The 15,010-nt window shown below is 41.1% G+C and overlaps 1 protein-coding gene across 1 annotated transcript; it reads right to left on the bottom strand.

Moving 5' to 3' along the window:
- Positions 1-266: 266 nt before the first annotated feature.
- DSCC1 (DNA replication and sister chromatid cohesion 1) lies at positions 267-13,172 on the bottom strand. Its single transcript, XM_005479544.4, has 9 exons — positions 12,711-13,172; positions 10,872-11,040; positions 8,344-8,478; positions 6,809-6,899; positions 5,734-5,872; positions 4,260-4,312; positions 3,034-3,188; positions 2,321-2,469; positions 267-1,542 (listed from the first exon to the last, which is right to left on the bottom strand). The coding sequence occupies exons 1-9, from the start codon at positions 12,944-12,946 to the stop codon at positions 1,434-1,436; spliced, it is 1,236 nt and encodes a 411-aa protein (XP_005479601.3). The 5' UTR covers positions 12,947-13,172; the 3' UTR covers positions 267-1,433.
- Between the last annotated feature and the right edge of the window lie 1,838 nt (positions 13,173-15,010).

Below are 15,010 nucleotides of genomic sequence, written 5' to 3'. Positions count from 1 at the left end.
GTTGCATATTTCAACTAAGGGGCCTTCTGTGATGCAATGGAGGGAATTTCCAAGGCTTTTCTGTTCATATAACCATTGATCTCTGGGACTGAACCTGCTGCTGCTGTTGGGGGACCGGAGCTGCTGGAACCAGACAGCAAACAAAGCAGTCCTTCCCAGCAGAGAGCCCTTCTACATCACACAGTTGGTCAAACACCACAGCCCTGCACCAACAATGTGCAGCACAGGACACTGACCTTGCAGCACTGGGCAACAATAAACAGAGCTCAGGAAGAAGCTTTTATTCAGTGTTTTATCTGTACCATATTCCAAGTACACACACAGTGTGCAGCTTGAGTTACATTTGATTTAGGAGGAGTTTCTCTACTCTCCCCACTCACTCTACAGCTGGAATGCTGGCAGTTCCAAGGTATTTCCTACCTCACATCTGAGTCTGATGAAAGAATCCTTTTTGTATCAAATAAGCAACGACTGTTAAGCTTAAAATATAAACCTGAAAACGATCTAATATTAAACTCTGGTTTACTGACATGCAAACAATCCTTTTTAATGATCACAAGATTACCATCTCAGGTACACCATTTCATGGCAGTATCATCAAAACATTCTGTTTCATTTACATACAACAGTATTATCATTACAAAACTGTAAGGCACAATTTCTATGTGCTGTCATGAGCCCTAACAAAGTTTTAAAAAAATAATTGTACTACAAAGTTTTGTAGGTTCTTTTTAAAAAAACACAAGTACTCTTCTGTAAAGCATTAGTTTTACCTCAGCTACATTTAATGACAGGTTATAGGAAATTTGTAACACATCATCCAACTTCTCTCTCTTATATTCACACTTCGCTGCAATTAGGGTTTTTTTGGCAATATACATAAGGCCATTCTGCCAAGTATTAAAGTGACAGGTGCTGATGTTGTTCATAGACATGACCTTAAAAGGAACCACTTTTCAAAATCAAGACTGATGTAGTCTCAGTGGGGAATGATTTGTTCATGAGCTTGATGAGTTCTCTGCTGTGCAAAATGTGAACACTGCATTGAAACCCTAATCTTCAAGAATGGCCACTAATGGGCAGAAGACTAAAATTTCTATTTTGCTATTCAATTGAATTGATTGAATTATTATCAAGGAAGTTTTTAATATTTGTTTCAGACTTATGGATAAAAAGATTATGTGTATTCAAGAAGTAGAAGTTGGGCAAAGGAAGGTTGGCAAAGAAGGCTGGCAAAGGAAGGTGAGCTGAATATCATTCCTCAGAGGCCACAAGTGTCCTCACACTCTGCTTAGCTGAGCAGAGAATACAACATATTCAAATAGCCTGTAAGTACACTGTATAATGATGGCCACTCTTTTCCCCAGAAGGCAGCAGCAAGTAACATTCACTGTTACTACATTCAGTAGCCTCAGTTCTTCAAACAATACTTGTTATGAGATGGGTCTTCTAGAATTATAAACTTTAACACCATTCAGCATTGAGGAGCGAGCATATTTTGTCAGAAGAGCACCAACAGTCTGCTTCTCTGCACACAAGTCTCTACAGAGGAAATAAAGCACAGGACATTGGCATTTAGAAAATTTAGAGATACTATCACACAAAATGAATCCGTAAAACATTTGTAACTACAGCAATAAACTGGATTTGGATGTTAGGAAAAAAAACCAGAACTACTGTAACTGTCACATACTTTAAATTACCTCAAGTTTAGAACTTACCTTGACATTTACACACTAGACAAAACTACACTACTTCAGAAAAATAATTTGGGGTATTAGGCAGAGTTTTATTCTTACTGTTCTCCAACAGAATTTCCAATCTAGCTAGCTCTGAACAATTCAGTTATATTACAGTAAATTTAGAGCCACTCATAAAGGGTTGATGCAGTTACCTCTGGGACAGCATCAACATCTTCTCACATATATCACAGCTGGACATTCCAGATAATGTGCAGTGTAAGTCTTAACTACCAAAGGAACAACGGATGCAGTACAGGAAGCACTATTGCTTTATAGTTCTAGTGTTGTAAATATAGTGTAAATGTCAGCAAGTTTAGCCTTTGAATTGTCTGCTTTAATCAAATGAGAATTATCACCCATTTAAACCCAGTAGGATCAACTTTTTACACACATTTAAGTCCAAAAAAAGAGAGTTACAGATTCCAGAGGTGGGTATTCTATTCATAAAGAATCCACTAAATTTAAAATGCAAAGTATAGAGTATCACTGAGGCAGTGATGGCTCATCAGAAGCCAGCTATACAAAAAGAGAAGAATATGGTACTAATTATGTTTTAATAAAAATAAATACATCCTTACTGTATATAAGGGGTAATATCCACTTCTGTCCACTTTTCCCGTATGCCAAATAAGCTGTTGAATCTTTCCTGATTGTCTTCAGGTAAGTCTTCCACTTTCAGCAGAAAGATGGTCTCTGGTCTTGAACTTCTATCCACAAGAGCCAAGCCCTGCAGAACAGTATCAGAAATGAAAGAAAGAGTACTGGCAAAACAATTAAACTTCCTTCTTTCTGACAACATCCCATGCAAGTTGCTCTTTGCAGATCCAAAGCCTTCTAGAACTGCACTACCAGAGGCAAAGTGAAGAAGTATCATAAAGGCACTGTTTTACAGGCAGTATTTATCATTTATTTTACGATAAGAAGAAAGGGAGAATCCACTGGGTTCCAACATCTCTCTGCCTGCTTTAAGCAAAAGGATTCCAGTAGTGCTTACTACTCTACTGGCTGTCACTACCATCTTTTCAACAACAGCTTCAGCTTCTGTTCCAGTCACATTTACAAGTAGTAAATTATAGCTGCAACCTTTCTTCAAACAGTGAAACGTGCCTTAGTTACAGAAACCTGAATTATGATTCCAGACTACTGGTGCTTATTGAGGATATCATAAAGCATACTTGAACTCAAAAGCTGACAGAAACAACACAATACCCAATAATGGCTAAAATCTGTATATGACACAAGTCAGTTACAGCCCATTCACAAAATAATTCATCCTTCTTTACGTGTTTACCTGAAGCTGATCAAGCCTTGCTGTCATCCCCTCAGGGACACTCTGTTGCCAGACTTCTTCAAACTCTGATAGATTGAATTTAACTGCATTTTGCAAAAGCATTTGTGCTATAGCTCTGCATATTTTATCTTCATGCATTTCAAAGAAAACCTCCCCTGCCAAGAAGCAAAAACTAAGTTATCTTGGGTTCTTGCCTTTTGATAAAAGAACAGCCTTGTATTTCCATTTTGTTCTACAGTCTTCTATACACCAAGCATCCTTTTTTTTTTCTCCTTGGGAAGCAATTTGACTTGGTATTAATTTGGATAAATTAGGGTATCTTCTCATTCTCAGGAACAAATTATGCAGAACACAGCAGTACAGTCCCAACTACAGTATTAATTTGTATCGATAAATGTGTTTGCCCTCCATGTTTTCCCCTTTCAGTGTACTGTTCCTCCTCCAGCTCTCATTCCTATTTCTGAATGGCTTGTAAACAAAACTTTCACTTCTTTAATCACCCTAATGGGATTATGAAGAGATGAGATTTCATTTTCTCTCACAGTGACTTGGCTAAAATTTCTGACCCAAATCAGGTATAAACACTTCCTTCTATTGTTTCAGCCACCTCTGTGTAATTCAGACTTGTTCCTTGTGCAAACTGCCTAAATACATTAAGACAAGAGTCTGTTGTCACTCCACTGACTTCCTTATGTTCTTTGAGTGCAACTCCTGCTTCAGCCAAAGGTGAGATGAAAGCCACTGTGGGGAAGAATTCAGACTGAATTACAGCAGTGCAGTATTGTATTTGTGTATGAGATGGACAATGCAAATCTACTCCCTACAACCAGCAGATCTTGTGGGGCAGTTCAAGAGATCACAGGCAGATACCTACTCCAAGCAAGCTGAATTCATGCCATTGACTACTCATAATAGCACAATTAATTACTTAAATATCTGAGATCTTCTAGGGTATCTAATGAGAGATGTCATCTAAATTTTACTAGTGAGCTCTCTTTAGTCACGAAATTATGGCTTGTACACACCTAACAAATCAGTTCCTTTTTTACCTATGAAAATTCCTTTAACAATTGTACTGATTTTTAGCCAGTTTTCTCCCTCCTCCCTCTCTCGTTTGTACTGTAGCAGAGTCACTTGTTTCGGCCGTTCTTCAAAAACCTACATTTCCACACTAATAATTATTTCTTTTATGCAAAGTTAAGCCATGTTATCATTCCCAAACTTACCATCATCAACATATTTCCTGCCATAGCTTAAAAGAATGTGTTCTATCATCTCTCTGGGAAAAAAAAATCAGAAAACATGTTCTAATATTAGTGTTTACTAGGACACTACGGAAACAGTTACCAAGACGATTAAGAAACAGGTATGGAGAAGAAAATAAACTGAAGGGAATAGATGATGAGACACATTTTTGTGGGTGAAATGAAGAAACTGGTAAAAAATAGAAGAGAGAAGAATCTCCCCCAAAGGTCTCTTCCACCTCCTAGTTATAACTAGCAAAGACTAAAATGTGTAAGGGAAATAAGGAATACACTCTTGCAATATCTTTTTTTTCCAATGAGAAAGAATTGTATCAGCAAGTGTGGCCAGCAGGACCAGGGCAGGGATTGTTCCCCTCAGCACTGGTGAGGATGCACCTCAAACCCTGTGTCCAGTTCTGGGTCCCTCAGACCAGAACTGAAGGACATTGAGGGGCTGGAGTGTGTCCAGAGAAGGGCAACAGAGCTGGGGAAGGGTCTGGAGCACAACTCAGGTGAGGAGCAGCTGAGGGAGCTGGGGGTGTTTGGCCTGGAGAAAAGGAGGCCCAGGGGGGACCTTGTCACTCCCTACAGCTCCCTGAGAGGAGGCTGTAGCCAGTGGGGGTCGGTCTCTTCCCCCCCAGGTAACAAGTGACAGGATCAGAAGAAATGGCCTGACATATTTAGATTGGATATAAGAATGCTTTCCATGAAGAAATCTTTCTCAAGCACTGGAACAGGTTGCCCAGGGACGTGGTGGAGTCACCATCCCTGGAGGTGTTTAAAAGACACGTAGATTTGGCACTTAGGGACATGGTTCAGTCCTGGACTTGGCAGTGGTGTGGTAATGGCTGGACTCAATGATCCTAATGTTTTTTACCAGTCTGAACGATCCTATGATGCAAGTCAAAAATTTGGCAATTAATTATCCCTTACTGAATAATAGGCACTTTTCTGTAGCTCTGTCATAAATTATAGCCTAACTGCAGATATCTTTTTGAGCCAAAATGCAATTAAATGGAAAATGCTACATATTGTAAACTTAAGACTTTCTTTGAATGGTACTTTTGAATTACACCAGAAAACATACATCCTCTCAGCTAGTATGCAACAGGTAAACCAAACATTTTTGGCTAGCTATAGCTTCAGAACAACTATTTCAAGATGCTCAGCAATTTACAACTTAAGTACATGCTCCTTCCATCATTTACAACTCAGCAGTAATGTTTCTACTGTGGATCAATGAAAATACTAACAATAAACACCAAAATCAGTTTACTAACCGGTCTAAAAATTCCCTTGAGTATTTTTAGAAACAAAGAAAATGTATCATTTATATCACAGTAAGTAGAATCCTGATTTTCAAGACTATAATTCTAATAGACCGTTAACAAATACTGTAATTACACATAGTTAATAATGAATGTAGGCAATTTTAAGTACTAAAATAATTGTTTACCTGGGTTCTAGAGATCCAAGTTCTTCAAGGCAGGCAGAGAGAGGAACCTTACTCAAAGGCCAGGACTCTGAGTCTATTAGCTGAGTCACATGATTCAAGAGTTTCATCTCATAGTCAAAGTCTAGAATTCTCCAATATCCTGCCAAACAGAGCACCACAGAACACTGTTAGAAGGAAAACATTAACACCTTAATTCTATTGCCATTAAGATACATTACTGGAGTCTGGACATTCAGGTCACACCTTTATAATACGCAGTACCATTGTGTTCTTTTCAGGATTAAAAGCTCAGAAAAGGAACTAAATAATAAGAGCATATGTAAAGGAGAATGAAACTTAATTATCTCAACTGTTTGGAATTCTTTAGTAATTCTTTAACTGCCACAGATACAAAGACACTGAAAATATCACTCCAAGATGTGGAAGAACTAATGCTTAGTTCTGGAACGGAACTGCATGAACAGGATGGGCTGCACTGGCCCTGCAAAGCAACAGCTCAGGTCCAGAGAAGTTCACAAAAATCCAGAAATCCAGATGACTCTAGGACAGCCATCAACTTGTGTGCTACTGAATGTTTGGGCATGGCCAAGTAAAGGATGAATAGGACCTGTCCCAAGGTGAGGCATTGCTCCAGCCTTCCCTCACATGGTAGGAAGACACTGAGATAAACCAAGTCCAGGAGGAAGAAAGAACTATGAAAAGGATGGGGCTCCCTAAGAATCAGCTATTTTTGCCTCTAGAACTACAGAAAGCAGCACCCACTCAGTCATGAAGAGGTCGACCAGCTAAAAAATATTCATGCTGTGGGTGGGATACTCTGATGCCAGTGTTTGTAGCAGCAAAGGAGTTATCCTGAAAGAGAGAGACTGGCAGTGCCTGCTCAGCTTCATCCTTCTGAGCAGATCCACAGCAGCAGAGGACATGGATCTATGGGAACAAGTCTTAGAACTTTAAAGTAACTTGCACCTTGAAAGACAAGGATATAGAATAGGCCTTAAAAAAGGGAGACATGTATTTTGGGGAAAATAGGAGGGCTATTTCCTCATAGGTAAGAATATTCTTTAGATACAAATACCTTTGATTTTGCAGGCATCTATGACCTGCAATTGGTGGAGTATTTCTTCCTCACTTGCTTGAATCAGATTTAACAAATCTTCTGTTGTATACTGCAACAAGGGAAAAATAAAGGAAATAAAAGAGGTTTTCTTACTTCTTCTTTGCTTCAGTGACCATACTAAATGCATTGTAAGCTATAATGAAGGAAAGACTTAAGACAGATGTTTTTTCCCCCAGACTGAATTTTCTAAGGTTTCCCAGCACACAATAAATATTAAGTGTAAGCAAACAAAACAGTGGAAATCATTACTACACATACACTGTTTGGGATTTCAGAGAAAATTAGTCCCACAGGAAAGAGTTTTCCCCTGGAGAGCTTTCAGATTCATTGAGGAGTTCCACCAGAGGCAAGGTTAACACTTGTCTGCATTTATCAGATATACCTAGTTGTTGTTACTCAGTAAGCTCATAGAGGAAATGCATTCTCCTTCAAAAATAAATGGTGATCAATCCTCAAATCAGTCATTAATGTTTGGGAGACACTGACACCTTTTTAATAATACTCAATATTATGAATAAACACTATTTCATATGACTTTTTCATGTTGCTAGTTTTTGACAATGCTTATAATTTTCAGACAATTTAAGCCCTTGAACCTTTGCCATCCCTTATTTTGCTGTATGTCCTGCTATGCCTAGAACAGCACAGGTAGGCAATTCTGGGGGCAAGATTCTGTAACCGATCAGAAATCAGCCTGTTAATCATCCAGGAAGAGAGAAGCATCCTGTCTCTCCAGAGAAAAGTAACATCTGTGTTTGCACATCTGAACACATGCAGATGGTTTGGTGGTGTCAGCTTCAATCATGCCTCAGCATAAAATACTTGGGAACAACTACTTTTTGGTCTTCAAGTCAAAAGGAAAACCAACCAAGCTAACAAAGCCCCAGAATTTTTATCGGCCTTTTAGCTGAGATCATATGCTGCACAGTCCAGGTCTCCCCATTACTCTTTAGGTCCCAAAATGAATTTCCTGGAAACACTGTAAGACAGCAGGACGGGATTTCATTTGTGTTTTTCCTTCTTTTAGTGTGTCTTATTCCATGCCTTAGATAATCCTGTTACTCTCTTCAACTCCCTTCTTCTCCTTGTCATCACCAATTACTGATTAGCAAGCAATCTGCACATGGTGTGCGCTGACCTCATACGTGGCAGACACAAAGAAGGAAAGGCTGCACTATACCTTAGTAGTCATGTAACCCTCAAGGAATTTAGAAAAGATTCTGAAGGTTGTGCTCCAAGAAACTTCCCACAGGAAAAGGAAAATGCCCAGTCTCCTTCCATGTCCTTCATTTTAACTAATAAAAAGGCTGCTTACCTGTACTCACTGGAAGTGCTATTAACAATCAACTTGTTTAGAATAGAAGAGTTAAAAAATTAACTCAAAGAAGCACTGTGAATCACATGAGAAAAGGGATTTTTCTACTTAAGGATGTATCTTCATTTTAATTTGCTCATTACCAATTACAAGAAAGCAATTTACACAGCTGATTTACCTTTGAAAATGTTGAAGTCTGATCTTTCTGACTATCAGGCCCTTCATATGGATCTTCCATTAAAAGCGTCCTCAGTTTCTTCAGTTTTGGTCGACATCTCCTTAATTCCCAATAGTTCTTGGAGAAACCAGCAATCTACAAGAGAAAACAGCAACTCTTTAAACATTTTAATGTAGCATCTGGATTCAAAGCTGCTTACCAAAAATTATCAGCAAGCAGTGTTAACCCAGTCATTGAAAACAAGTAACTATTAATAGGGTAATTACTTTAAAGATAAAACAATCATTCCAATGTTTTCAATAAAAAAATTACTACAGACAATGAAGAATAAAAATCCACAGCTGATTGATAAAATATATCTTTGTAGTGCATAAGACAAAGGTAACAACTCAACTCTGCCTGCAAATGACAGGAAATCACCACAGGATATATTTCTGCACAATTTCCCTCAAAACTGCTTTTTGCCTTAACAGTAAATTGTGTTACTGCCAGAAAAGCCTTCCTGTATTAACCTGTGTCTATCTTCCCCACTTCTTCCCAAGCTTGGGATCTACTTCATGGTCTTTTTAATGAATCATCATAGTCCTAAGCTCAAGCAAAGCAGACAGTAACAAGGACAGAAAGCTACACTTGCACACAACTGACAAGACACCTCTGTTCCTCTCCCTGAGTCAACACAAGAATGAGGAGTGTGCAACAGGAAGTTTGGCTGTTCGTGATTCAACAGCACCGACTTACCAAAGCTTTACTTTCAGAGTAATCCTGAGATGCTTCACAGGGTACAGCTTTGACTTACTGCAAGATTCTTGGAAGAGGCCAGACTATTGGAGGCCTTTCAGCATCATTTCTACTATTTACTAAACCAACAGAAATGGGAACAGAATTGCAGAGGCAGAACAGGCTCCAGCTTAGTGACTCCTGACCCAATCACCAGTCCCATGTAAAAACAGCTTCTATGAAAAAGCCTCTAGACAGTGCTTTAAAATACCCTAAGTGCTTTACTGGTGTACTTGAGGTATTTTAGAAGTCCTCCATTAAAAAAACCCAAAAACAACAACTAAAGCTTTAAAATAATTTTCCATTTAAATCAACTATAAGCAAAACCACCTATATATAGAAGTAATTGTATACAAATTCTAATACACAGAAATCTGTCAATTTTAATCTATTACATAACTGGCTTGGCAAAAATTTCAGCTAAACACCAACTTCCTGACAAACTTCCAAGCTTCATGTCAATTAGCATTTACTTAAGTGCTAGGTTTTTTCCTGCCAAGTTGTTTTCTGATCATTTTGGTAATAAGAAGATACTCTGCATAGAAAAGGAAATAAATAATTCTAATTAATATTCCAAAGCTCATAACCTGAGATAAGCTCTGTGAGGTGAATAAAATGGCAAATGCTTTGGCTGTATCAGCTGTGAAAGTGATACAAAGATCAGCACCAAGGCAGCAAGTGAAGAGCAGTGAAGCCCCAAAGTACTGAGTACACATAGTATCTTTTGCTATGTTTCACAATTTGCAGTGTTAATGGACCATCTTACATTTTTGATATAATTTTGAGAGCTCTTAGAAATAAAACTTTTAAAATAATTCCTAAGCAAATCACATTTCTATGATGTGTAACTTCACAGGAATAGTGAAACAATTAAATGTAGCAAGAAAAAAAAAAGTATATGAAAGAATATTACTTTCTTATTAATCTACTTCAGCTTGAATTAACTTTTTACATTAGCTCATTAGACCTCATGGAAGAACTGATGTTGAAGTAGGATTATTCCTCAATGATGCCATTATGTCCATTACAGAAAATAATTAACTAATAATGTTTGCCTAGCTATTTTTAATAGAATTTTATTAACTACGCTTCAGGAGGGCACAGAACAATGAATTCTTAAACTGAGAACCCTAAATTCATTCACTTTGACAAATGTTTTGATACACTAATTGAAAGAGCCACCTTAGAATACATTTCTATATTTAAAAAATAGTATTCAGATACAAGATTGTAAAATCTCCCTTTTGGGAAAAGCACTCCTAAAAATCAACCTGTAAATAGCTTACTTTAAAAACAGTTGCTAACACTGAGAAATTATATTTTCTTTGCAAGCTTTTAATACCTACCACAAGTAATTACTATGCAATGAAAATAAAGCACAGTTTTAACTTCTCTGAAATAATAACCATACATTACAGAGAAAGTTCAACTGCCTGAAGAAAGGCTCTAAAGCCATTTTGGACACCCTAAGGCATAGCATGGCCCTGTATAAAAAACACATTTATAAATACATCCTCTTGGAACTGGTCAGTACACAAAGAAGCTACAGGAGACTCGTCCTTTCTCCAGTGGCAGTCTGCAATAGTGGCTAAGCAATACCACAGGGCATCTAAAATGGCGTTAGAAGTCTGTGTTTAGGCAACTGAATGTCAGCTGGGTTTCACATATGCATCTTGGACAAAATACAAGAAATTACAGAGAATAAGAAAGAACAAAATTAAAGCAAACAAATAAAACCCTGAAAGACATACCTGTGAATGAATAATATTACAAGATGCCTGATCTGCTTTCAGTTCCTCTGGAGTTTTGCAACCAGGAACAAACAGCAGCATATTTGAGGTATCTGCTATTTTCATGTCATAAGTTTTATCTTTGCTGCACAACACTGCATGTTCATCCTTTTCACCACGAATTATTAGGCTGAAAAAAAAAACCAATGATGAAATCATGAAATCATGAAATAATGATGCATTTTTACCTCTGTTTCAGATGAACTCTTATTAAACTTGTTTGATATTTTCTCACATTCATACATTTGTAAAGAAATTACAAACTGCAGTTCTGTTTGGTAGCAGCAGTCACAGTTCACCAAAAAAAGTAAATTAATCTAATTGACTGTGTTCTTCCCTCTCCTTTTAGTGTGGGAACTCAAAAGACAAGCATTCCAAGTTTTCATGCAGAACACAGTTGAATGCCTATAGTCATACACCAATTCTCTCAACCCCCCTAAAACACTGCTGAAGTGATGCTTAATGTGTGAACTAGTTCACTAATCTTAAAAATCAGATAACAAAGAGTTGTTCTTTAATGAGGACTGAAGCTGGCCCACTGTGAAACAAGAAAGCAAACAGAAATTGTGTTTACTGTGCAGAGCCCTTCAGATAATTAATACCTATTTTCTTGCAAGTAATTCCAAGCAGGAAAGAAAATAATCTTCTAGAACAATTCTGGACAAAGAGACAATGTAAAGCACCCTCTTCAGCTCACATGCTTGATGAAGTAAAGATTCTGCATGAGGACTTGATAATACCAAAGCAGGAGCACGACAGGGGAACATTCAGTTCCTCCCAGGCTACATACACTAACTTAGGCGCTCAGATTCAATTCAATTAAATGCTTCTCTTGTTTGCCATGAACAAAGCTCAGCTGTGTCCCAAGGGATCAATATAATTCAGGCCTCTAACAGATAATACTTCATCAGTATTGCATGAAATAGGAATGGGCTTACTAACATGCATCTCAGAGAACTACCTTCTTTAGAGGGACTTCTCATTTTGTATCACTTCAGAGATTTTCCTTATGTCACTGGCATCGCAGTAAAGGAAGAAATTTAAAACAGTATCAAAACCTTGCATAGAACCTGCTCTTGGTTCAGAGTTTGGCGTCACATAACCATCCTACCCCATGCCCATGCATAGAAGGGCACATCCTTCCTGCCAATTTGCATGTCCATACTGCACATCCTTCCCCGCCAATTCGCCCGTCCATACTGCACATCCTTCCCTGCCAATTTTCTAACTTGTAGGCACCCTGCCATCCATCAGGCCTCGAGAGGTCTAACAGGAAAATCTCAAAGTCAGCAGGATTCTTTTAGAGGCATGATATCTTTTCTAAACCTGTATTTCTGATCATAGAATATCCCGAGTTGGATGTGACCCACAAGGATCACACCAGGTGATCACACCTGGGCTGGCCCAAAGGATCACACCAGGTGCCCGAGAGCGCTGTGCAATTGCTTCTTGAGCTGTAGCAGCCTTGGTGCTCTGACCACTTTTTGGGGAGCCTATTCCAGCATCTTCTGAGTTTTGTTCAGAAGTCTCCACAGCAAAAAGCTTTCCACAAAAAAAAAACCCAAACCAACAAAAAAACTAAAACACCACACAGACACAGAGGGAAAAAAAAAAAAAAAAAAAAAAAAACCCAAAAAACAAAACACGCTTCTTATGCTGCTTATAAGGAAATGGCTTTTCGTTTCCAGTGTAACTGAGACAGGTTTAAGGGATTTAAGGGTCAGTTACGCCCACCGCATCAGAAGAACACAGAAGTGCGGACACAGCCCCGTGTCCAGGACAGCCCCGCGCCCGCCGTACCTGCGCCCCGCCTCCAGTTCGGCGCAGAGCCCCGGCTCCAGCTGCAGCAGGCAGCACTCGCCGCCGCCGGCCTGCGGGCTGAAGCTGAGGCAGTGCACGGCCGGCAGCAGCTCCGCCGGGTTCAGCTTGGCCGTCTGCAGCGTGGCGTCCACCTCGGCGCGGCTCCGCATGGCGGCCCCAGCCCGCTCCGAACTCCGCGCCACGGCCTCCATTCCCCGCCCCGCCGCGGCCTCCATCCCCGCCCGCTCCTCCCGCCCAGGCCGGGCTGGGCCAACGGGGAGCGGGCGGTGGCGGCGCGCGCAGCCCGCGTTGGTTCCGCGGTTGACGGACGGATGGACGGAAGGACGGATGGGCGGACGGCGGGGCGGGCGGTAACTGCTCAGGAATCACTTCCCTCTGCTCCTAATCTGGGACAAACCTCCCGATTTCTGTCAGGCTGCACAGGAGTCGGGCTGTGCTGCAGTAAAATCTCTCGTTATGGCAAAAATGGAATAAAAATATACAAAATGCGCAAAACTAAATAAAATGACAAAACACTGCAAAAACAGGGGCAATATGGAAGTCATTGCCCAGCTCTGAGGCAACATTAAATCGAAGACGTGTTTAGGATGGAAAAGGCTTCCAAGATCACAAGGTCCGACCCTTTATCCAGCACTGGCAAGTCCAGCACTAAACCGTGTCCCTGAGTGCCACGGTTGCGTGTCTTTTAAACACCTCAGGGATGGTGACTCCACCACTCCCCTGGCCAACCTGTTCCAGTGCTGGACCACCTTTTCTGTAAAGACATTTTTCTCACTGTCCAATCTAAACCTCGGCTGGTGCAACTTCAGCCCACTTCCTCTCATCCTGTTACTTCTTAGCTGGGACAATTCCTGCCTGGCTATAGCATCCTTTCAGGGAATGGTGGTGAGCAATAAGGTCTCGACTGAAACTCCTTTTTTTTCAGGCTAAATAGCCCCAGCTCCTTCAGCTGCTCCTCACCTGAGTTGTGCTCCAGACCCTTCCCCAGCTCTGTTGCCCTTCTCTGGACACCCTCCAGCCCCTCAATGTCCTTCTTGTGGTGAGGGGCCCAGAATTTGACACAGCTCTCGAGGTATGGCCTCACCAGTGCTGAGTACAGGGGGGACAATGCCTGCCCTGCTCCTGCTGGCCACACTGTTTCTTATCTAGGCCAGGATGCCACTGGCCTTCTTGGCCACCTGGGCACACCCTAGCTCATTTTCAGTCACTGCTGACCAACATCCCTTTTCCACCTGACAGCTTTCCAGCCTCGTGTCCCAAGCCTGGAGCATTGCTGTGCCACTCTCAAAGTTTTTCCTTGACACCAAAGCATGACAGCAAGTGTGGAGAGAGGGATATTGAGGGTCCAAGCCACCAGAGTGGGACGTGACAGTGGGTGGGAAAGCACTGCTGAGGCAGCTGCCCCACACTGGTGTCACTCACCACAGGTCCTTTTGCCCTTCTGGGGACAGTCTGACTGAGGGCAGCTGCCTGCAGGCTCTCATCCACACATGACCCCTTAGGAAAAGGCTTGCACAGCCTCCACACAGAGGTTTAGAGGTTTGTCACCCCATGACTCAGGGCTCAGCTCAGGCTCTTGCTGTGGCCTGATGTGGCTATGTCTGCCAGAGGAAGCTGTGAGGAAGTGCTTGAGCTGAAGCCACGACACAAATGAGTGGAAGCCACAGGCATGTGCAATTATTGCCATGGAAATAGCCTGCAGCTCAGAGATTCAAGGGGAAGTCTACTGATGTCCTTAAACCATAGGAAGAGAACAGAGGCAGAGGCTCAGAGCACAGCAGCTAAGCAGCTGGGAGAGTCAGACTTCTGCAAGGAGCAGCACAGGATGCCTCTTCCCTGCCTTGCCCACGACAACTGGCTCCTCAGATACTCACTGGTTTTTGCTGCAGGGCATATTAGCACTCAGCCTGGTAGTGTGTTAGCCCTAGCTGCTGTGTTCATCAGCTAACAAATAGTTACCCAGTGCTCCTATGTCTATCCACTTGCAGAGTACCTCTGTGCTTGGTAAAAGTCTGTACCAAATGACCCAGATGAGGAGGTTGTAACCCCTATGATGTGGGAGCCAGAAGCAGGAGCTGGTGGGATGGAGCTGGCTTCGTTCAGTCCCAGCCTGGCAGAGACCAGCTGTTGTTGTATGTGACTGAGTCAGGCATCTTCTCTCTTCAGAGGGTGGTGCCTGAGTGGTGCCAGTGGGGCAATGGCCTTGGAGAAACTTTGGCTGAAGTTATTAGGCAGCTGCTTCTGTCACAACACATGTGCATTGGCTTGTTCAAAGACTC

The sequence above is a fragment of the Zonotrichia albicollis genome, chromosome 1 (genome assembly GCF_047830755.1).
Source record: "Zonotrichia albicollis isolate bZonAlb1 chromosome 1, bZonAlb1.hap1, whole genome shotgun sequence".
In the NCBI taxonomy this organism is placed as follows: Eukaryota; Metazoa; Chordata; class Aves; order Passeriformes; family Passerellidae; genus Zonotrichia; species Zonotrichia albicollis.
The sequence above is the reverse complement of the archived record's forward strand: the minus strand, read 5'-3'. Positions and strand labels throughout refer to the sequence as shown.